The 23493-nt window shown below is 41.3% G+C and overlaps 3 protein-coding genes across 8 annotated transcripts in view; 2 read left to right on the top strand and 1 right to left on the bottom strand.

Annotated features, from left to right (window-relative positions):
* Positions 1-7387, top strand: part of GALM (galactose mutarotase) — a 14183-nt gene extending 6796 nt beyond the window's left edge. Inside the window, exons 3-7 of one of the 2 annotated variants that reach the window (XM_044428788.1) lie at positions 589-795; positions 1972-2053; positions 2879-3020; positions 6062-6236; positions 6942-7387. In XM_044428788.1, the coding sequence (XP_044284723.1) occupies positions 589-795; positions 1972-2053; positions 2879-3020; positions 6062-6236; positions 6942-7019 (684 nt within the window). In that variant the 3' untranslated portion in view covers positions 7020-7387. Of the gene's footprint in view, positions 1-588; positions 796-1971; positions 2054-2878; positions 3021-6061 lie in introns of both variants that reach the window. The other variant, XM_044428787.1, reaches the window with a different exon arrangement.
* Positions 7388-9682: 2295 nt separating this feature from the next.
* SRSF7 (serine and arginine rich splicing factor 7) lies at positions 9683-16103 on the bottom strand. Of its 4 annotated transcripts, none has more exons than XM_044428789.1 (9): positions 16031-16103; positions 14643-14823; positions 14368-14544; positions 13445-13519; positions 13260-13361; positions 12874-12927; positions 12153-12188; positions 11534-11575; positions 9683-11205 (listed from the first exon to the last, which is right to left on the bottom strand). In XM_044428789.1, the coding sequence occupies exons 1-9, from the start codon at positions 16095-16097 to the stop codon at positions 11151-11153; spliced, it is 789 nt and encodes a 262-aa protein (XP_044284724.1). In that variant the 5' UTR covers positions 16098-16103; the 3' UTR covers positions 9683-11150. The 4 variants fall into 4 exon arrangements, 3 of the variants coding, with proteins under 3 accessions (XP_044284724.1, XP_044284726.1, XP_044284725.1); XR_006414577.1 differs by having other exon boundaries at positions 11128-11205; positions 12862-12927; XM_044428791.1 differs by lacking the exon at positions 11534-11575 and having other exon boundaries at positions 12862-12927.
* Positions 16104-17205: 1102 nt separating this feature from the next.
* On the top strand, positions 17206-22154 carry GEMIN6 (gem nuclear organelle associated protein 6). Of its 2 annotated transcripts, none has more exons than XM_044429578.1 (3): positions 17206-17402; positions 19466-19611; positions 20610-22154. In XM_044429578.1, exons 2-3 carry the CDS (start codon positions 19484-19486, stop codon positions 20983-20985), a joined length of 504 nt encoding a protein of 167 aa, XP_044285513.1. In that variant the 5' UTR covers positions 17206-17402; positions 19466-19483; the 3' UTR covers positions 20986-22154. The 2 variants fall into 2 exon arrangements, with proteins under 2 accessions (XP_044285513.1, XP_044285514.1); XM_044429579.1 differs by having other exon boundaries at positions 17229-17292.
* The last annotated feature ends 1339 nt before the right edge of the window (positions 22155-23493 follow it).

Genomic DNA, 23493 nt, shown 5'->3' with positions numbered 1-23493 from the left:
CCAGGAGACTTTCCCCAGTCTGGCCTTCAGTTGGCCAAAGTTGGCCCTCTTGAAGTCCCAGCTTCTAGTGCTCGACCTGCTGCACGTCCACAGTCTCCTGATCTCAAAGCAAAGGATGGAGTGATCACTCGCATCCAGAGCTCCCCTAATCTGTACTTCATCTATCAGCTCCTCCCTATTGGTCAAGGCCAAGTCAAGTATGTTTCCCCCCCTTGTCACCTCTCGGACCCTCTGTGTGAAAAACCCTCCCTCTATAGCTTCTAGGAAGCGACGTGACCTGGCTGTCACCGCCAAATGAATCTCCCAACTAATATCCGGGAGATTGAAATCTCCCATAATTACTGTGTCTCTCCCCCGAGATATCCTTAGAATCTGGCCTGTCAGGACATCATCCAGGGTCTCAAGTTGACCTGGAGGGTGATAACATACCCCCACTGTCAGGTCTCTTTCCCTGTCAAAGCCCCTAAGTTTCACCCAGACTGCCCCTACCGAATCCCCATCTGTGCTGCATTCTATCTCAAAGATTCTTCATCTTCAATCTAACCAATAAGGATATTTTGAAATGCATCTTAATGGATTGTATTGCAGGCTATATGGGCCCCTGAAGTACTGCCAGATGGTGTACGCTTTTTTCGAGCAAGTCCTGATCTTGAAGAGGGATACCCTGGTGAACTGAAAGTGTGGGTGACATACACTCTAAAGGATGGAGAACTAATGATAAATTACCGAGCCCAAAGCAGTAAGACCACACCAGTCAATCTGACCAATCATTCATACTTCAATCTTGCAGGTCAGGTAAGAGAGTCCTTGAAGCAACATTGTTGTTAGTGAGAAATGGTGACAAAATTGAATTTTCTTTTCTTTCTTCCTTGTATGGAATGCTAAGGCGCCATCTATGTTGTGATTCTCATTTTGACTGCTCCTCTGGTTGATCTTCAATCTGTAGGTAACATGGATCAAGGACTTAATCTGCTGAACTTGAAAGGTTGGGAGCAAAGAAGGTGGGCCTTGAATTGTACAAACCCATGTCATTTAGATTTTGCAGCATCTTAAAATACTTTTGCAGGCTTTGAGTTGCACTGGAAGGCTGTGCAGATGCTTCCAATGAAGCTCATTCTTAGCCAGGCCACTGAATTCTGCAGGAGTGGAAGCTTCGCAGATGGTTAAAATGCAAATTGAAAGAACTGGGCTTCAAGGACAGGGCCACATAGTGTATAGGTCAGGAAATTCCCAGATTCCACTGGCAACCCTAGAGGAAAGGTTGTCTCAAAGGGGGTTCACACAAAGCTCTTCACACAGAGAACACATGAGGAGATTACTTAGCTGTCAGAAAGTGCCCTTTATGTGCCAAGACTTCCTCTGTGATTGCAGAATGTCTAGTCAGTTTCCCCTCATGTGGAAGAGTTCTACATAAGGATGCACACAGGCTGCATTCATACAGCTGTTGAATGGAACATACTGGCAGTGGAGGGAGGGGATGCAGTTATATGACAGAGCCATACAATTCCTTCACAGAATGAGAGTTCCTATCTGGATCATTCTGTTTCCAAAGCCTGGGGAAGCCTTTGTCAACCTATATGCCTTTCAAACATTCTGGATTACAATTCCTAGCATCCCCAGCCACCACAACCAAAAGATCAGGAATGATGAGATTTGTAGGCTAAAAATGGAGGGAAGCACAAGAAAAACTGGTCTGGGTATATTTGACTCTTTGGGTGAAAAGCATTTAGCTTGTTTCAGAAGAATCTTGGACCCTGGAAAAAAGCAGATGTGTAGGTCGCACCTTTAGAATTTATGTTGCGTATAGATGAGTGGATGTCTGGATGACAGCTGGAATCTTGTTTTCTCCTGGTATAAAAATTTCTTTTTTAAACACAGAGATACTTACAGTTTTTTGTTTATAACAAAGACAGTACAAAATGCCATTGCAATACGTCTAGTATTACCAAGTTTTCTGTTTCCTTATTTCAGGGGTCACCCAATATCTATGACCATGAATTCACTATAAAAGCAGATGCTTATTTGCCCGTGGATGAAACTCAGATCCCCACAGGTTTGTTGACTGAAGATTAATTATTTTAAATCTAGTAATGTGGTTTAGTGAGCTAAAGTGATCAACTCTATAAAACTGGGCTTACCCTAGGGACCTTCTCTTGCTCACATCCCAGCCTATTCAGGTCTACATTTTTGTGTCAAACACATAATCATTTGAAACTAAATAAATTGTAGCTAAAACAACAGTCTTGTAGCAACCACCTTAAAGATTTAGTCATACTTAAAAGGAGACCCACTAAAATAGATTTGGCTTAATTAACTTACGTCCCACTGATTTGAACAGGTCTTACTCTGACTAAATGCAGATATAATCCTAAGAAATTAATGCTTTCAGTCATTGAGCTACCTGCCTTGTCCCTCTGCTGTTGTAACTTTATATTCAAGTATATAAAAAATGTTATGCAGCAGAACAAAGTTTTGAGGAACTAATAATGTATTAGATGCTTGGCCAACCAAGTAGTAACCAGTATTTTCCTTTTCAAAGTTCCTTTTCCCCTCATTGCTTCTCAGTTGGCTAAGTCTGGGTTTTAATGCTCAGAAAGGCCTGCACAGTTGTCTCTGATAGAGTATTTGGAGGATAATTTTATTAACATCAAGCTAAGAAAGATGGGAAAATGTATTTGAGACTTGCTGCTGATGAATAGTACACACTGAATGTGGGAATGGATTGATGTTGGTCTCTTTTGTGGAATTAACTCTTTCCAGGTGTCTATCTTGCTTTCATCCACCTCCATTTGAAAAGTGTCATAATGGGAACCTGCACTATCTGTAGTTTTCTTTGTGACTCTTTCTATATTTTTGTTTGGTTTTGTCTTCCCATCAGGAGAAATCTCTTCAGTGCAGGATACAGCCTTTGATCTGAGAAAGCCAGTGAAGCTTGGACAACACTTGCAGAAATTTCAACTCAATGGATTCGACCACAACTTTTGTCTGACACAAACGAAGGAACCCGGCTTCTGTGCAAGGTACTCATTTGGCTTTCTTACATATAGCAGCAGTAACAAGGCCACTGTAACATATTGTCTCATGCACTTCCTTCTCTTCTAATTTATTGAAAAATATTTCATAGTGATTTACAAATTTAAATGCACATAAAGGCAGACAAAAATAGAAGACAGTTAACCTGGTTCTAACACATCAGCTACAGTTTTCAAAGGCTACTAGAATAACTGCCCTTTTACAGAAAAGCAGGTAGGGAGAATTGGTTGTATAAACCTTTCTTGGGAGATCCATAGCATTAATTTTAGTATGAGATGGGGAATCTGCTGTGCTTCAGCTACAGTGGAGTTTACATGTTACAGTGCCTGGTGAGGCAGTGGCTGTACTGAACCGGTTCCTGGCTGAGGTAATGGGCTGGATGAGGGCCAATAAACTGAAACTTAATCCAGACAAGACGGAAGTCTTGTTGGTGAGTGGATTGAGCTCCTGGGTAGGTGGCCTGGGCCTTGTCCTGGATGGGGTTGCACTCCCTCTAAAGGACAAGGTCGGCAGTTTGGGAGTGCTCCTTGACCCAGAGCTGTCCTTGCAAGCTCAAGTGACTGCGGTGGCGAGGAGCGCTTTCCTTCAGCTTCGGCTAATTTATCAGCTGTGCCCCTACCTGGAGGAAGACTGCCTAGCGACAGTGACACATGCATTGGTTACTTCCCGGTTGGATTTCTGTAATGCACTCTACGTGGGGCTGCCCCTGAAGACAGTCCGGATACTTCAGATGGTGCAAAACAGAGCAGCCAGGTTGCTGACGGGGACTGGGCATTATTCTCACATAACCCCAGTCCTCTACCAGCTTCACTGGCTACCCATCGAAGTCCGGGTTCAATTCAAGGTGCTGGTTATTACCTATACATCCCTTAATGGCTTGGGACCTGGATACCTGAAGGAACACCTTCTTCCCTATTTGCCCTCCCGTGCCCCTTGAGATCGGCAGTAGAAGCTCTCCTCCAGGAACCCTCCACAAAAGATATTAGGAGGCATAGTACCCGGAGGAGGGCCTTCTCTGCGGTGGCACCCCATCTATACAATGCGCTCCCCAGAGAGGTCTGCCTGGCGCCATCGTTGTTTGTTTTTTAGTGCCAAGTTAAGACCTTTTTATTCCAGCGATATTTTAATAAGTTTTAATATTGTTTTTGTCTGTTTTTAATTGCAGCCAGTGTGGGCTGGGGATTTTATTTATGTTATATTTTGTTGTAAGCCGTCCTGAGGCTTTTTGCAAATTAGGACGGCATATAAATATTTTAAATAAATAAATAAAATACCCTCCTCTCCCATTATGTCTTATGAGGCCACATTGCTAGCTTGATGCTGTTACTTTGCACAGTTTCCCTACCTTGCTTCATAGGCAATGCTTCTGCTAGTTAAGAAATTTGCAGTGAGAAGTGAGACACCTTTGTATATCCCTCCAGTAAGCACATTCTTGAAATGTGCATGGAAACTTTACCTCCTATGGTGCCTTGTTGCAGTGCATTGGATTCTCCTCTGTAGGACATCCAACTTCTAGGAGCACCTTTTCAAGGAGGTTTGACACATGAAAGTGGGGCTCAAACCATTATTCATGGGACTAAATTTGCCCCCCCCCCAAATCAGAATGCCAACAAGATATAATGCAAACCTGAATTTTATTGCCTTGTGCAAGCTGAAATTTCTTGCCAAGGAAGCAATTTTCCGAACTTGATACCTTTCAGATGTTTTGGACTACATGTCCCAGACATTGAGTATTGGCTTATGCTGGCTTGGATGTTGAGAATTAAAGTTCAAAATATCCAGAGAACAGGAAGTTGGGTAAGACTGAATTGATGGTAGAAATGGACAATATAGAGGAGTTCTGTCTAGTTTATATTATCCCTCACCTTCTCTGAGAAATTCAGGAGAAATGTTAATGTATTTTTTGTAGTAACTTATGTTTAGATTGTCACAGATTCCAAGAGAATTATGTCCCTAGTTGATCTTGGATACTATAATGCTTAAGTGCCTTGATTCAGCAAAGCTGCTTTGAGCTGATGCTTATCCTGGACTATAGGATGTTTGAATGTTTAAAGAGATGACTTTCTATTTTATTATTACATTTATTATTGCCATTTTACCCTCACAACAACCCTGTGAGGTAGGTCAGGCTGAGTCAATGACTGGCTTGGTCACTAAGTTACATTGCCAAGAGACAGTTAGAACCTGGATCTCCTGAGCCCAAGTTCAACATTCTAACCCAAAACTAGCTTTCCATATGCATCTCTCACATTTATGGATTTTCCTCCAAGGAGCCCAAGGCAGCAGACAAGATCTTCCTCTCCATTCTATCATTGCAACCACCATGTGGACTGAGTCAGTAAATGACCCAAACTGAGCTACATGAGGACTTTAACCTAGGTCTTCCTAGTCCCCTACCTAGGGCCATTAATCATTACATGTGACTAGAACTTAATTTGGGCTCTCTTTTCTGGTCTATTGGATTTATCTTTCCACGTAAAGCCTTGAAGCTTCTAGGTAGCTATTCCTATACCCACTTACCTGAAAGTAAGGCTCCCTGACCACAGTGGAACTTATTTTTGAATAAACCTTGTAGATTAAGAAACAAGAGGAGAAAGGGAGGCAGACCTCAGAGCCTGCTTCAGTAGCACTTCTCCAACCCACCTACTAGCAACAGCTTTTTGTGAAAGATTCTGGGAAAAAGAGGAGTAATGAGGGTTATTCCCTGTTCTAGCTGGACTCTCTCTACCCTCAGTGCCATCTTCCACTAACCAGCCTATGGGAAAAAGCCCAGTATTTTTTTTTTAAAGAAAGAGTTTAATATTGTGATTTGTTACATTCCTCATAAGCCACATTGGTAGAATTCAAAGCCTGAAAGGCGGCTTAGGCTGTCATTTAATCGCTTCCTTTCAATTGGTAAGGGCCCTTCCTTGCACCAAATTATTCAATTACCCTTTATCCGTCAAGAGCCAGTAGTTTCAACAGTTAGAGGCAAAGTTCCAAAAGCATTAAGTCTGTTGGACAGATATTAACACCTTTCTTTTTATAGAGCTTACCATCCCCCTAGTGGCAGGATGATGGAGGTTTATACATCTCAGCCTGGGATACAGTTTTACACGGGAAATTTCTTAGACGGCACTCTGAAAGGCAAAGGAAACCATGCATACCTCAAACATTCTGGCTTCTGTCTTGAAACACAGAACTGGCCAGATGCAGTGAATCAGGTAATTTCTGACTTTTATGTGTGGCCCCATATGTGTATAAAACAAAACTGCACAAAACTGCTGTGGGACCCAACTTCCATAGGTCTCAAGGCCCTTGCCATTGCATTTCCCTTCAATAACTCTGCAAATTTTGGATGCTGGTGGGACCTGATTATGGCTTAATCTCTCAGTGTAATATTACATAATGCAGCCTTGTTGTAATGGTCTAATTTCAGCCTCGAGGCGGGTTTGACTATGCCAAAGATGTTCTTCCAACATGCTGCATTTTCATGTCAGGTTATTTTATATGCACTGAAATTGATAGCTCCCCTATCTACAATCTAAAATGGCACCATCCCTTGAAAGCAGAAGCAGTTTTCTGTATGCATAGCACATTGTCTTAAATGCTAAAAATCCAAAATGATCAAATATGCACCAACCATAAGCCTATGTAAACTGTGCGAAAAGTCAAACTATTGGTGTAGTATAGCAGATATACACATGACCTTGGAAGTCTACAGTTTGAATCTCATCTAAGGTGAACTGAGCAAGCAACTGTAAGGCTCAAAGTTCCCCCCACAATGTTTCAATGCTTGGAAAATACCTGCATCAAGGATAAACCGTCACAAGCTCGAGACTGTAAGGTTTCTAATAAATGCAAATACATGTTGGTTTTTTTCTTGACAAGTGTACAGATTTTGAGGGCTTTTCTTCTGCTTTTTATAGCCTCATTTCCCAGATGCCTTGTTGCACCCAGGAGAGGAATACAACACCACAACATGCTACAAGTTCTCCATATCCTAATCCCTGTAGCAAGATGTTCTGTAGAAATCTGTAAAGATTGTGATCAAAGCAGATTCCAAATTCTATTATCACTGTATGTCATCTTAAAAAGAAAAAAATAGTGCTGCCTACTATATCATGTAGTCTGTTAATAAGCAGAAATGGTGATTTCCAACTTTATTCCATTCCCTTTTCTAGTCTGCTAAGAGTTATGACATCTAAGTTGGGTCTAGTACTGTAAACTCTTTGTTTCAAGTTGCCTGCTATACTCAGTTCATAGACTTAGGTAAGCCATTATCAGCCTGAATGACTCCTCTGCAATATGGATATTATGGGGATAAGGTTATCTGAACCTACGAAATATCACAATAAAATTAAAGGTACAGGTTTTTTCTTTTGTATCTGGTTCATCTATTCCAAAATAGTCAAACTACTGTAAACTACCAGAAAGCTCGAGTATTCCACAGCACAGAATTTGTTGCCACTAAGCATGCTGCCCCCACTGGGCTGTTTTGGGGCTCCTCTAAAGTTTTTTCCCTACTGGTTTGCTTCAAAGTCAACTGATGGTGAAACAGGAACCCTTGGCAGAACTCCCCACTTCCCAGCTCCCAAACCTGATACAGAAGATTGGGGGATCCTCCAGAGCAAAAAGGGAGAACACTATTGCACAAGTATTAAGTCTGCTCATGTGACATTACAATAGCATATATGAAGGAGTCTTATAGTACAATTCTGCAATGTGGAATGCTGTTCCAGAGCTCTAAGTGATTCAGTTCCATTTCGCCTCCTCCCCACCTTTTTTCTTCCCTCTCATCAATCAGCAGCTGATAGCCACTAGGCATGCCCAATCTTTAATGTTTAAACAGTCTGTAAATCTATAATCCCATGAGCCTACTGGTATTTCTTTGTATGTATGAAGTGCCATTTTAGCTATAGCACTCTGCAAATGACCAGATTAGTGTCTTACTGGAAGACCAATTTTTCTTCTCATTCCTTTTTCTCTGGGTTCTTTTTATCTTACAGGTAGGGACTGTCATTGCTTGCACATAAACTGCTCAAGGGGGCATTTTTGGGACTTGTGAAGCATGACATGCCACGGTATTAACCTTGTAATACATACATGAATGAGAGCATGTCTTGGTTCTTCAGGTGACATCCCAGCCCAAGTTGGTCACACATTCCTAGCCCCTGTACCATGCAGGAATTCCCCTTCCCAAGCTCTATACAACTGGAAAGTGGGGGATTAAAGCCACTCAAGACAAAGAATCTCTCAACAGCATGCCACTTGTATTTTCAGAGTAATGCATTTTCTGTAGGGCTATCCCTAGATTATCAATTTGATTGAAGATGCAGCTGTTCTAGTATGACTTGCATGCGAGATCAAAGTACTCTAGACACACTATCTTCACTGTTTATGGGTGCAACCTGAAGTGCTACTTTTGCTTTGCAATTCCCTGAATCATCTTATTAGCATATTTTAACATTCATTAACAAAGGTCACCTACTCTTTTGCTGCAGCACAAAGCTTGTACCAGCTCCACTCTGTTAGGTATTCAGCAGGATATTCTAATGAAGCTTTAACAAAGTTCCATTTCTCATCCAACATGGGTTGCATGTGTCCAGAATAAAACTATTTGAGATTCAAATCACAGCTGCATCAAGAATATGTCCCAGTCAGATAAATTTGAGGCTGCTCTGAAGATGGGCAGAACTACACTTTGTATGTGCTAAGGTAACAAACTACTTAATACCACTAGGCTTCTTAGCTGACACAACTGTCTGACAAACATCATGAACGCCAAAGAAAAATATTATATAGAGTGGCACCTTGGCTCACCAACTTAATCTGTTCCAGGACTCTGGTTGTGACCCAAATTGGTCATGTGCAAAGTCAAATTTCCCCATAAGGGGGTCAATGTAAATGAGGTTAATCCATTCTGCAACTATTTTTTTTTTTTACTCACAAAAATTTGAAGCAAAGTGACAAAGATCGTGGCCATCTCCCCGCCCCCAAGCGATCATGCAGGCGTCACTGTGGGTGTGCTGGGGGGAAGGCAGGCACACTTGGGCAGGGAACACTGGCGCAATTGCAGCTCTCTCCCCAGTACGCTTGCTAGCATGCCTGTGCAGGGAAGGAGGGTGCGTTCATGATCGTCACCTGATGCAGAGTTGGTGACCTGCAGCAAACTTTATGGAATCTGTTCGCAACCCAATTTGGTTGTGAACTAAGGCATTCGTGAGCAGTACCACTGTACTTGACAGTGAGAAGATACATTTGTTTCAATGTATTTTCACTTATTTTTAAGAGCAGCTCTCAATTAGTGTACTATGTAACCCTAATCTTATAGTTATACTATTCTTAGTTTCTAATATATTCAACATACTCCCTTTTTGGCTACTAATGCAGCAAGAAGCTTTGTTAAAAAGTATGTCAGTGGCTGTACTGTAGTCATACTGATCAGAGCAGGCATGAGGTGACCCTTTTCCAAAGCACGAGAAACTCTTCAAGATTCTGCCTTCTTGAGTTATGACCCTACAAATCCTAAGCCTTTTCCTGTACAGAAATATTGAAACTATGAAAGTATACATCACTAAAGCTTTTAAAAATGGACAGGTACTTCTATAGTTTGCAATTGCTTAATTTCAAGATTGATGAATGATTGTTAAAGCGATTAAGCGACTTGTTTGATTATAAAATAAGCATTTTTTATTTATCAGAAACAGCATATTCATTGAATATCATAAATATATCCATGTCAAGACAGTTTAAAGCAAGAACTGAAGTTACTGTTGTTTGATTAATTAACAAGGGTATTAAAATACTTTCAGCCCTTTTTGATTGGAGTCCATTTATTCAATCTGATGTAGAAGCAAGCAAAACTAATCTTCTGTCAAACCTTAGATTTAGTGCATGTTACATTTAGCAGTGAATTAGATTAGAAACCAGTTCATACAGTATTAATTTAAATCTAGGACTTGGCATTTCCAGATGAGACATGTTTGAAAGAGACCATTTTTGAAGTTGGCTTTTAAAGCTCTTCCATCCCCTGAACCATAAACCCTCAACACTTACCATTATGCTAAGCTTGGTTAAAAGAATAAGCATGGATCCTTTGCATAAAGTGAGCCATTGTCAATGATGGAAATTGCAGCTGATTGGGCATATTCCTTGTACAGTATGAAATCATGGAAGATATGTACTATTTCCCTTAAAGTACTGCCTTTTAAAGATGAGAAAACCCATCATTTGGTAAAAATATTTTAAGAGTTTTATATTGGGGGCCTACTTATAGTTTAGCTTCAAGCTAAAATGAGCTAACATAGTACTTTCACCAGGGATCAAAGAGTAAGTGAACCAAGGACTTTGACCTTGTGAGATGTAAACTACATAGCATCAGTCTACCTAGTTCACTTGTCGCCTTTCACCAACAGGAAGAAAGAGTCCAAAGCCTGCACTATTCTGCTATTCCAGATTGAAACCATTCAAAAAGGCCATCTGAACATGCTTTGGGGTATCTTTTTTAGGTAATAAAACTGCTTGCAGTGATGTAAAATAAAGTATCTGCTAAGTGAGCAGATTTGATTTTAGAATTTAGCAGATCAAACTTGGGCATATATACACCATTATAGGATGGAACAGACAAATATTTATTGAATTTATAAGCTGCATCCTTAGCCAAAAAGGCTCTCTTTAAGTGTTAAGTAGCTTCCTTAACACTCTTTCACATATCTTATCACCCTAGGTTGCCTGAAGCACCAAATAAATAAGTTACACTTAAGCTTGATGCAGGCAGGGTAGGAATAGCTACAATTATTTTAAGCCAACATTTGGGTACAACACTAAAGTAGCTGTTTGTAATTTGCTTTAAACATGCACTTGAAATATTAACTGAAGTAAATAGCATTACAGCAAAAGTTAGAAATACACATTTTATTTCATGTGCCCATAAAAAGACCCACTTTTCAGATCACAGGATGTTGTTACATACAAGAAATTGTGCACTAGTCTACTACAGCAGCTTTTACTAAAAGATCCAGATCCTTGCTGCATTAGTCCTAGAAAAGGTTTTTTGATCTACATTTGTCAATAACACCAAAGAAATCCCTTAAAATAACGTAAACAAAACTCTTCCTAACATGTTCTTTGCATTTTTAATCAATTCTTTCAGGACTCACGCTCCTTCGAGGGCTTCCTGATGGTGAACGACTAAGGAAGAAAAAGGGGGAAATCAGGTCACTACGCATTACCCAACTCACTACACATTGCCCGATGCTAAGTTAGTGTTAAAAACTGATGGATTAATGAATTAGTGTTCTTAATTAGGAGATCCATGCTATTTACTAATAGTGCATTAGTAACTTTAACCGTAACACCTATTTGGATAATGCTGTTTTTTTTTTAAAGAACTGTTAGTGGGAAGTAAAATGAAGGCTACAAACTTTGAATTGTTTAAAGCAAACTTATGTTTGCATGCACCCCCCTTTCCACAGGAATATTACCAAGCTCTCCTGAGGAATTCAAGAAGCATACTTACCCTGAGTTAATGGAGAATGGATATAAATGGCTCATATCAAAACTGAAAAAGCAAGACTAAAGATTAAATCAAGTAAAAATGCTTTTAAACACAAGTACTCATCTGAGTAATTAAGACTTTAGTTATTCTGTTATTACAAGGTTAACAGCGAGCTGCTGTGCAATTTCTATATATTCTTCTGCAATACAGCAGAGTTCCTCTGAAGCTTAAGTACTGAAGGCTTCAGTCATAACTACAAGTCTTCTCAGTTTAACTTTGAGCCATTTACATTTATTATCCATTAACATAACACCAAAACAATGTGCTCACAAAATATTAAAAATTCCCTTCTTAGGGAAATTTCTGGATTTGGGTTTAAAGCTTACTACATATGCCACTAGTTAGCCCTCAAAAGAGTTGAGTTACTGTGGCCAACAGTTCAGCAAGTACCCCTTCCTCTACAAAAATGTTCTTATATGCTTTTCTCAGCGAACTGTTTTAGAATCTAAAAAATTGAAACCTTATAAGCAGTTAACAAATGCACCCTTTACAATTCATCTTTATATTACTCTTAAGTGTTTGCTTTATCATTTATAAACATAATAATGCAGTACAATTATCCTGCAGAAGCACATCTTACCTTCTCTTTAGAGATGGTGATCTTGATTTGGAGCGGCTGTTAAAAACATTATTTTGCATTAGGATAAAGTATAAATGTACAGTTATGACCCATCTTTTATAAAATGCTACTTTAACAAAGGACACAAAAAGTCCCATCTAGCAATGAAATGCAAATATAGTAGAAAACAAAATCGCCTTCCTGATTTAAGGCTGTGTTTCAGGCATAAACACAAGCCAATTTCCTCCACAGGAAATGCAAAACTGTTAGGGAGTCCCTAGATGCTGCCTTAAATTAAGGACAATGAGGTCTGAGGTAAGACACATTACTCAGCAATCTGAGCCCCCCCCCCCCCCGCAGCTAGGGTAGAAAGGATGGGGAAGGGAGAAGATCAGAGGCTATCCCTGAGCCTCTCCTTCCTCACCCCCTCCCCAAGCACCATCATTAGGATGGGGGAAAGCCTGCTCAACAAAAACCTCACTAAAGAGGAAGATGGGGAGGCCTTAGGCACTCCTTTCCAACCCACTTCAACTCAGCATGAAACTGGATACAAAGAAGTCTCAAGTTTGGAGGCTTCCATCCTGCAAAGGAGAAACCTGCAGGATTGTGCCTTTAATTAGAAGCACAAAATGTTTTGCAGTTTAGATATGAACCCCAGTCCCTTAGCTCTAGAAAACTACTGATCCTATAGATAATTCAACTAAATCCAGCTTATTGTTTAGAATGATACCTCGAAGTTTACCTGCTTCTTGGTCTTGAAATGGACCTGGATCTGGACCTTGATCTGGATCGAGACCTAGGTATAAGACAAAGTATGTAATTCCAAGATGCTCTCCTAGTCAGGCTAGGCAGATTTACAAAACAGCTGTTTCAGATTATAGTTTAAGGAATTATTAGGAAGAACATCAGTATCAATGTGCCTGCACTATAATATATGCAAAACTACAATAAAGTATGCAGTCAAAATAAGACATTCATTAGTACTGCACTGTGAACAATGCTTTAAAACACCACCTAACAGGCGAGGAAATTGCTGTTAGTTTTCTATAAAACTCCTGCAAGATCATTTCCAAGTCATGTGTGTTTAGCAGATATCTTTGCTAATTATTTAAGTGTTTTAAGCCTCACCTTGATCTCTTTAAAGAACCTGAACGGGATCTGCGTGGTGAGATAGACCTGGATCTACGAGGAGAGAGTGATCTAGATCTGCGAGCCGAGATAGACCGGGATCTTTAAAAAAAAAAAAGTTGGTTTACTGTGTTGCCATTCTTTGAATTTTACACTGAAATATCCCTACCAATTTAGATGCTTACCTCCTGCCACGACTTCGGCTGCGTGAGCGGGAATATCTCCTTCCCCTGGACCTTGAATGAGATCGAGACCGTGACCTAGTTTTAGGTTAGAGATAACTGGTATTAGACCACAAGTTCAAAAGCTATCACGTGTGCCTTTGCCGAAGCCAAAATATCAAAATAACTAAAAATTAGTCTCTGTCAGTTGAAAAAATTCAGGGCCTATTTGTCTTGAGTATTTTTACTACCTAAAAAAGATGTTAAACTGCATAACATTTTAGAATTACATCATAATATAAAACACTATAATGTGTATTTAAAATAAACCTTGCAAGTTTGCAGGTCGACCCTCTTTGGCCCAAGGTCTAGCAGATCTAGACGATCTAGAAGTATCTATAGCCGATCGCTGCATCTAGGTGTTCTCTTCAATCTAACGACGATCAAACTGACAGGCAAATGAGCCAGGTGAGGCTTGATTGACGCAAGAAGATTTTTCTAGGTGGGAATGTGGTCAATCTGGTGTTCCTCTTTTTAAACCGGAGGGGGGCCCCAATTGAAAGCCAAATTTACTGTTACGGCGATCACCGTCTCAAATTTTCTGCCTTTTAAAGAATAAGGTGAAGCTAGGTGTAGATGGCTCGAGGGGATCTGGCCTCTTATGCTGATCACCTCAAGGTCTAGGAGGATCTTAATTGTCGGATTTGCAAGGCGCCTCAGCATGAAATCTTAAGGCTCGTGACATTCTGAATCAAGGCGACTGACTCAAACGAAGAAACCTGAAAGGTTTTGACCAGGTTGATTATTAACATATTAACATTTAAATACAAAATATAAACAATTGAAATATACCCACATAATTACATTTATTTTAAAAAAGGTGCATTATTTCCTTCTTTGCTAACAAGAATGATGATTAACTGTTAGTCTACTTATTCTACACATACCTGCTTCTTCTCCGACGACTATAGCGATGACAATCATAAGCATAATGACCTTTCTCGCCACATTCATAACACCTATCATTAGGATCAAATGGCCTTCTTGCAGGGGGCCTATCATAGCGAGACCGACGAGGCATGCCAGTTGATAACTCCACTCTAACCCTGGAGCCACAGATCACCCTAGAATTAAACAATAATTCACTTAATACCCTTCATAACTCAAATGCAGAAGTAGAATTACTTTGTCCACCAGCTTAACAGCTAGCGTATGTACTTACTTCCCATCTAGACCACGAACTGCATCTTCAGCATCTCTTGGATCCTCAAACTCAACAAATGCAAATCCTGGAGGGTTCCGTGCAATCCACACTGTACGTAATGGTCCGTAATAGCTGAAAGCCCTTTCTAGTTCTCCTTTTCCGGCACCAGTTCCCAGATTACCAACATATACTTTAGTTTCTGCAAAAAATGCAATGTTGAGTATGTCTGTATAGCTTTAGGTTGAATGAAACATAGCCTCACATAAGCTCTACTGTAAGAGCTCTGGGAATATACTGAAAGCAGCAAATCAACACTGTTGCAAACTTATTCTAATCAAGAATTCCCAATTTTATTTCGTAATCAAATAGTCATTACAAGCAATTTAAACTGTTAACTAGTTTCCTTGGAAAAACCCCTTAAGAACCTGCTGGGCATTTCCACCAAAATTCTAATTTACTTTCTAGATTCCTGAACATAAATCTATGCTTTAAGTAAAAAGTTAAAGCAAGCTGGCTGCTTGTTCTGAAAATGAAACTCCCCTTGAGCACTGGACTATATAAGCAGAAATATTAACTTCCATCAGCCACAAGATAACACGAAAATATTTGGGAGTTTTAATCCGAAGATTATAAACATCAGGTTAGAGAAGGCTCTTTTTCATAGTTGTGGGCTTAACAAGGGAATGTTCAACGCAATTCAGCTTAATAAGCATGCATTGGGCCATCTGTTCAGAAACGGCAGGTTTGTTTTGCTAGATGAGCACAGCACGACCCAAGCAATCCGCAAAGGAAATGAAGCAGCGTCTCAGGCACTCAGCCCGCGTACCCCACCCACTGCTCGGGCCCAGGGCCGCTCGCAGTCTAACTCACGCGTGCGCAATACGCTTTCTTCCCTTCCCGCCCCCATTCTCGATAAAAACACGGCAGCTCAGCCTACACGCGCACTAGCCCCAGGCCTCCGTTGCCACTTTCTCTATCCCCACCTCCTTCCAGCCTCCCGCCCCAAAACGCGGGCGACTCAACTCTGGGCGCCGCCATCTTTGGCACCGCCTCCATTTTACCCGCGCAGCGTCAGTAGTACCGAAAGGAGAAGAACAGGAAAAAAAACCCCTTGCCAGCATCTATCAGGGTCTGCTTGCCACACCTGGGTCAGCTTTCGCACGCGGCTCACCAGGCCGCAACCCAATCGTTCTTATTCCGGGCCGATTTTATCCCAGCGTATCTACAGGCCATACATGTGCAAAATGGCGGCGGCGCCGGCCGTTGCCGCTCAACGGGCCTTAATTAGAATATAAACTCAGCTCAGCACTGCTAGAAAGCAGGGCCAGATAAATTAAAAAAAAATAAGAGTCAGTAACGACGTCACATTTCCCGGCTCCAGCCTCACTTCAGCTCGCATCACTCACCTCCACCGTAACGGCTATACCGCGACATCTTCACCCCACGGAAAAAACCAACCGACTCGGCGCGCATGCGAGTTCGAGGGCGTTATATAGCACCTGCCGTTGATGCGCATGCGCATAACTACCGAATGTGCGCTGCGGGAGCGCGAGGCGGGAAAGATAGAGGTTTCGTTTCCATAGGAACGTTAAGCTGAAAGAAGGGAAGGGCGCGTGGAGTAGTGGCTGCCGGGCTGGAAAGTGAAACTAGGCTCCATTTTAAAGGCGTTTACTCGGCGTAACTTACATACTTGAAATGCAGGCCGTTTAAGCGCATATACGACCGGCGGCAAGTGTTATAATATTATGGGTCAGCAGTATATAATACACTTAAAGTATCGCCCGAAATCCTACGAGATTTATACAGGGTTGCCCTGGTATGGTTTGGGTCTCGCTGAAGGTTTTCAGGATGTGGAGTATACAGCCCAGCAACTGTTCGTCAGAAGGTGGTAACAGCCGCTGGAAAGCCCCTTTCGTTAAAATATAGGGCCTAAATGAAGTTAATTCCATTGCAGGTTAAACACGTGCATGAACCCATTGCAATACAATCACACGAACTCTAATCCGTATTAATCCGTATATTCTATTTATTAAATAAAAATAAACAAGCCAGCCTACACATGTGTAAACGAAAAAAAAAGCCCTACAATTCTGGGCATCACTCAAGTTAGCCATGCTTGCTGGAGCATGTAGGAGAATTGTAGGGGTTTTATCCATCTTACGCATAAGATAGAACCTTTGTATTGCAAATCTCTACTCCGTTTACATGAGAGTAAGCACCACTGATTTCAACGCGATTCACTTCTGAGAACACATGGATACGATTGCTCTGTAAATAAACCAGGCAATTGCCACTTGTAGAAAGACTGCTTTTAAGTTTCCGAACTTCCCGCTTTGAGGACCGGTTTGTTATATGGTTCTGCTGCGTTTTGCAGGCTTAGGGCCTGAAAGCGACTAACACAGCCGCAAGTATTAGAAGAAACTGGCCAATTCCTTTCGGATATGGCTTTGGCTGAGAGCGCAATCCCGACCACGTTTGGCGAGAGACGAGGCCTACAACTCCCAGCATGCATCTGGACTTCGTCTAGAAGTGCGCAGGATTGAGCTTTACAGGAAGAGGAGGAAAGCGGCGCCGTGCCTTCTGGGTCCAGGAAGGGCCGCTCGGCTTTGAGCCGCGTGTCCTGTGCTTTCGCTTAATACCGCTATGGTCCGGCTAGCAGCTGCTTTAGGTGGATGTCTGAAGTACAACTTTATCCTCTTAAAATAACTTTAATGGGATTCTGCCTTCTCTTGTTGACTGAAATGAACAGCTGTAATCTGTAAAAGATCAGCTTTAGTGGTGAGTGTGATTTTACTGAGCTGGGCTTCTTCGTGAATTTAAGAGCAAAGCATGGAAGTGTTGTGTTCCGGATTTTAAACTAGTTGCTGTATTGGAAGGTATATCTCTTACAAATGCAAGTGCAACGATTAACGAACAGTGGACGCTTTGCAAAAAAGAGTATTGGAGTAAAAATAATACATCCCGATCTTGAGTCCGAAAGAGGTAGTAAATTGACAGAAGATCCGTACATCCGTGATGTTGGTCAGGCTCTTTACATCTCCCGAGGCTGTAACATTAGTTTAAAAATCAAGATGCGTAGTGTACATCTAGCTTTTTAATAGTTCTTCTAGCTGCATCTTTGATAGAAGGGAGGCACAAAAGCGCTTATAACACTATGAAACATCCTGTGGCGGTTGCAGTATTAGGTCCTTTGCTGCAGAGTAAATTGGAGACACACAATTTATCACACCTACCTGCAATTAAACTCCAGTGATCCTAGTTCAACTTGCTTTTGAGTAGGCATGCATAAGATTCTGCTGTGAGTTCAGTTGGATCTACTCCCAGTTAAGTGTGTATCAGTAGTCATAGACTTTTTTTTACTCAAATTGATATTATAGCAGATAAATTCATTTGCTTATAATTACAACATTTTTTCCTTTATAGCTGTTGACAAGTCCATTATGCAGTTGGATTTAGAAAGGGAATGCCTAATTGGTGTATGGATCTCAGGAGCAATTTAAAATGAACCTCATTCTGCTGGGCTTAAAGAATTGTCTTTTTAAGGGCAGCTGAAGACATATAGCATTGGCTAAGTTGGAGCCTTTTGTTTTCACAAAATGCTCTCAGAGAGCTTTCCATTTAAGTAATACTGCTTTATGGTGGAAAGTTATGTCTGATTACAGTGTGTTTTGTTAAGACTTGTCATGCAGTCCTGTGCCTTATTCAGTCTGCTTTTGCTGATGCCTATGTATAATTACTAGAAATGAGTTTGCATTTCATACAAGTCCATCAACATACATGGGAAAAATATATTTGCCACAGACACTCCATTGAGGAACCTTTTGACAGGTGGCATTGAAGGTGCTTGCATGCACCCTGTCGGAACTCCTGTATCTGCTGCCAGATTTGTCATGCCTATTCCCTTATTGGCCTTGTTCCTGATCCTGATCAGCTTTTAACAGGGGATGTAGCATACTCCCATTTGTTACTTAAGCTGTTTTATATCGAAACATTTTGTATTTTAAAATCTCTAGTTTAAATCTGTACATTTTTAAAACATGTTTTTATATATTGATTTTCTTCTACTCAAAAATGAATTGTATAAAATGTTAATTGGAAGAAGTTATTGGTAGTCATTTTGTTTTCAGAGTATTATGTACATTGCATCACCAGCATATTGACTACTTCTGAGTATTGTTATTAGTTCACTATATTTAAATCTTTCCATTTTCCCTCTTGTGAGGGACCCAAGGCAGTTTATATGGTTTTCTTACTCTCTGTTTTTCCCTCACAGGAACTTGGGCTGAGAGTCAGTGACTGGCCCAGGGTTACACCATAAGCACCACAGTGAAGGGAGATCCAGGTTTTAGTTCTCCGCAGTCCCAGTCTTGCTAGGCCACATTTTCAGCTAGTTGTTTGGGGAGGGAAGCAGCATTGCACTTGTTCTGCAGTTCACTGGGGGTGTGAGAGAGAAACTGTGAGGCAGCAAGGGAGTCAGGAGAGCAACTGAAGGCTGCTCAGGTGCATCACCTTCTCAGGGTGGCTACAGTTTCATTGAGGCCCGTCTTGCAGCACTACTGCCCCCACAAGCCCAGCAGCCCTCCAAAGTTACTGCTCTCTCCAGAACAGTAACTGCAGATATAGCATATGCTGAAATATATATTTCAGGAAAATGCAACAATTTTTTAAAAGTCATAACTGGTCTGAAGAAATCTAGGATGTAATGGCAGAAAAGGCCTCAGGATGGTGGTTTGGGGTAGGCATTGTGTGAATCGGGCATTACAATGCTGTTAAAAACATCTCTCACAGATTCCCCCATTAGCACAAGACAGCTCAATATGCAATTCTTGTTTTCTCATTAGCTTCAGCAAGTTGGAAATATGACTGAGTGGCAGAGGAAAACACCTTTAGAATGGCTGGCTTATGTAAATAAAGAAGTGAATGTTCTAGCAGCTGAAAAGCACCAGTATAAAGGATGGGTTTTAACAGTTGACCCAGTGTCTGCCAAGTAAGTAAGAGCAATAAATTGATCCCTTTTCAAAATCATTGGGCATAACAAGAATATGCAAGAAAAACACCATTTCTGGTGGGGTGGGGGACAATCTTAAAACATCTGTAAAATAGATTAAAATAATGCATTTTCCTATTTTAAAATGTCATTCAGTTAATCTATCATTGGTATGGGGAAAACAGCAGTTTTAAAGCCTGACACCAGATTACATCAGTGTGTAGAAATTAAACTTTATTTGGATTGCTGACCATTTTAGGTTTCAGTGATATTTTTTTATGAATAGGACAGTGGAACATGTAGAGAGAGCGTGAAATGTCAGCTTGACGTACATTTTTCCATTACTAAAAGTGAACAGGAACAATCAAGTATAAGCTATTTCACTTAGAAACACCTACAGAGTTTTGTGTGTAGAGCATTTTTGCAGAATGAGTTTAGAGAAGGGAAACTTTAGCAGCTAATTAATTATTAGCACTCCTTGATGTGCTAATAATATAACTCCAGTTCAGTATTACTAAGGAAAAAAAGTGTGGAAGGCTTGTAGTATTCAGAGTACAACTTCTGTTGTTCTAAAAAAAGGGGGTTTGACAGTTCCTCTCCTACCACTCCAACCCATTTTGATTTAGGAGGAAATGTTTTTTATGACACTGCATGTGGGTGATCTGTCCTATTACTGCTTGGCTTTTTACAGATCCTGTGCTGTGTAGCTTCAGGCAGTAAGACTGAAATGTTTCTGGTGAGGATGATTAGGGCTAATATGTTGATTCCTTACAGTTCTGTTGGGATAATGTGAGTTCAGCCTGTGATTTCACTGCAGTCTTGCAGTGTACAGTTTTTCTCTGGGTGCTTGGTTCTTCATGGACATGTTTTTAGGATTGGTGTTGAGGCTTGTGTGCTTGTATGTGAAGGTTGAGTACACATTGGATATTCAACATTTTGCACATGGTTTGTTGTTCTTCTGACTTAATAAACTTTGTATGAATCCCTAATCTTGACAGCATTCTTCTGGCAAATCCTGCTGAGAACGGAAAAGTGTTCATCACAGGTGTCTTGGGCCATGCTGTGCAGGATGTAGAAATAGTGACTGAAACAGAAGAGGAGATGAAAGAGAAGCTTGCACAGCTCTTCATGCCTGGAGAAGGCCAAACTTATAGTCAGGAAGAGCTGGAGGAAAAAAAGAACAATTTGAAGAACTGGCTGGAGAAAAACCATATCCCTGTAATAGAGGAAGGAGACTCACAAGCAGTGCTGTGTATTGCAGGGGTGCTGACTATCAACCCGCCATATGGACCTGAAGACTGCAGCAGTTCCAATGAAATAATTTTATCTAGAGTCCAAGGATTGATACAAAGTTACCTTGCTCTTCAGCAGTGAAAAGTTATTCTCATTGATTGAGGAAAATGTAGTCTTACATTTGAAAAACCTATGTGATATCCTTTGATTTTTTTCCCCTCAAGATACCTCTGTTCGAGTTTTGCACTGTTCACAGAAAGTCTGATGCTGACGCAGTCAAAGTTGGCCACCTTTTTCTGAATTTCAGCTTCCTTTCTGCGTAACTACCAAATGTAACACAATTGTGCTAATTTTATATTTTTGTATGAAAAGAAGAGTTCAGGTTCTTTTCTTTCTCTATGATCACCCCCACAATCCTGGGACACTTCCTATATATAGAATAAACAGTTGTAAAATAGCTACATGAAATTATCCAGAAGAGGTATTGCTACCTTAAGCCACTCAATAGGCTTCTTGCTACTAAATATTAAAATTTCTCTAAAATGTACAGCCAGTATACAATCAGAAAAATGAAAATATCTGAACAAGCACATTTCTTTTTAATCAGCTAGTGCTTTCACAAATAATATATTTGTACAAGCCTGTGCCGTCCTTACATCCTCTGAGAGGCCATAGAATTCCTGAGCATTCTGGCTCCACGATCACAAGACCTTGCTGTCTCCAAAGGCTGAGCATCTCACTGCCCTGCTGGAGCCAGCCCTGAAATAAGTCAAATTAACTGCTCCCCACCGAGTTTGCTCCTGGGCCTCAGAGGTGGCCAATATGACATGGAAGGTAATAGGGAAGGGGGCAAGGACTTAGAATGCCTATCAGTTTTCCAGCTTCCTTCCCTGCCTCTTCACCTTGCTTTATCTAGATGGCCAAAAACACACTGTAGATGAAGTGTGGGGCACAGGGTGTTAGGCCTCTAGCTTCAAAGGACTGCAGTTGGACTGTGCCATAAAACTCCAAGAATTGCTATACTAGCATTTTTCCTCCACTAGAAGGTGTTTGTATTCACTGCAAAGGTGTGTATTTCACTGTAAGATGATCTTTTTAGAAAGTGATACAGCTACACCACTGGTCACTACGAGTATAGAATGAATTACTACAGTGCAGTCTGTGTGTATGCAAATAAAGGACATTACCTTCAGTTGACTGTTCAGTTGTTCAAGGGCATCAGTGAAAACCAAGTCAGGCCTCTGTAGCAGAAATTAAAGGGTGTGATGGAATTGCATAAATGCAAGTAAAGCTGAGTCATTCAATCCCTCCATCATCAAAGGCGTGTGACTTTTTTTAAATGAGAGGACAGTGTTCCGTTTCCAACCTAAACTTTTGATTCTTTCTTTTGACAGAAATTTCTGTGAACTTAAGGAGCAGTCCCTCAAAGGAGTTACATAATAGGGAAGTTTGTGTAGTTGTTTTATCACAGCCAATGGAGTTTTAGCTTTGCCTAGGTATGGAAGGGAGGCTGGGGGGTGCAACTATAAGGGTGGTGATGGGGAGGGACATATCTGTGTTGTAGAAGAGAGGACAGCTATCTCATACCTGTCCCATCTTCTTGCCCTTCCCCTGCCAAACGGTCCCTGGCAGGCATGTCGGACTGTCTTTTGGCGTATGGGTGCTGTTGTTAAATGCCAGGTGGGTCCAGAATAAAACCTTTCTCATGATTTTGATGAGGGGGCTGACCTGGTTTGGATCACTGAAACCTGGGTAGAAGTGTGGGGTGGGGTGGTTCCCTCTCCCAGTTGTGCCCACCTGCGTATTTGGTTCAACACTAGCATTGCTCAGAGAGCTAGGAAGCACTCCTTCATCAGAATTCTGGTCCAGACAAGGCCAGGTTTGTACCTGACATGGGGATTTTGCTGGTGTATTACCCACCTAGCTACCTAGCATTCTCCCTGCCGAAGATGATGGAAGTAACCTCAGGGCGACTCAGGACTTCATGGCCACTATGACAGCTATGGGGCTGTCTCAACATGTGACTGGCCCAACACATGAAATGGGGCACACTCTGGATTTGGTGTTTTCAACAGATTTGGAAGATGTGGAGTGGTTAACTTTAACCCTATTATTAATTTATTAAAAGCTTTTCTAATCCATCAGCCACTAGCGTCTTGGGATGGCTATGGGATTCCTCAGGCTTTATACTGTCCCCCTTGCTGTCTAACATATACATGAAACCGCTAGGAGAGGTCATTCGGGAGTGGGGAGAGGGGCTGAGGTGTTATCAGTATGCTGATGACACCCAGCTTTACATCTTTTCATCCAACCCAGGTGAGGCGGTTTCCATTCTGAATCATTGCCTGAGCTTGATAATGGACTGGATGTGGGCCAACAAATTGAAGCTGAGTCCATGTAAGATGCAGATACCGTTGTGATAGTCCATCTGCCCAAAGGGTGGGCCTTCAACCAATCCTGGATGGGGGGGGTCACACTCCCCCTGAAGGACAGGGTTCATCGGTTGGGGGGTGCTACTGGGCTCAAAATTATCACTTGAGTCTCAGGAAGACTCAGTAGCCAGGAGTGTCTTCTTTCAACTGCAATTAATTTATCAGCTGAGGCCCTACCTGGACAGGGAGAGCCTAGCCAGAGTCACCCCCCCCCCCC

This window comes from Varanus komodoensis, unplaced genomic scaffold (genome assembly GCF_004798865.1).
Source record: "Varanus komodoensis strain SLA01 unplaced genomic scaffold, ASM479886v1 scaffold2, whole genome shotgun sequence".
NCBI lineage: Eukaryota > Metazoa > Chordata > Lepidosauria > Squamata > Varanidae > Varanus > Varanus komodoensis.
Note: the sequence above shows the minus strand (reverse complement) of the source record. Positions and strands in the feature narration are given on the sequence as shown.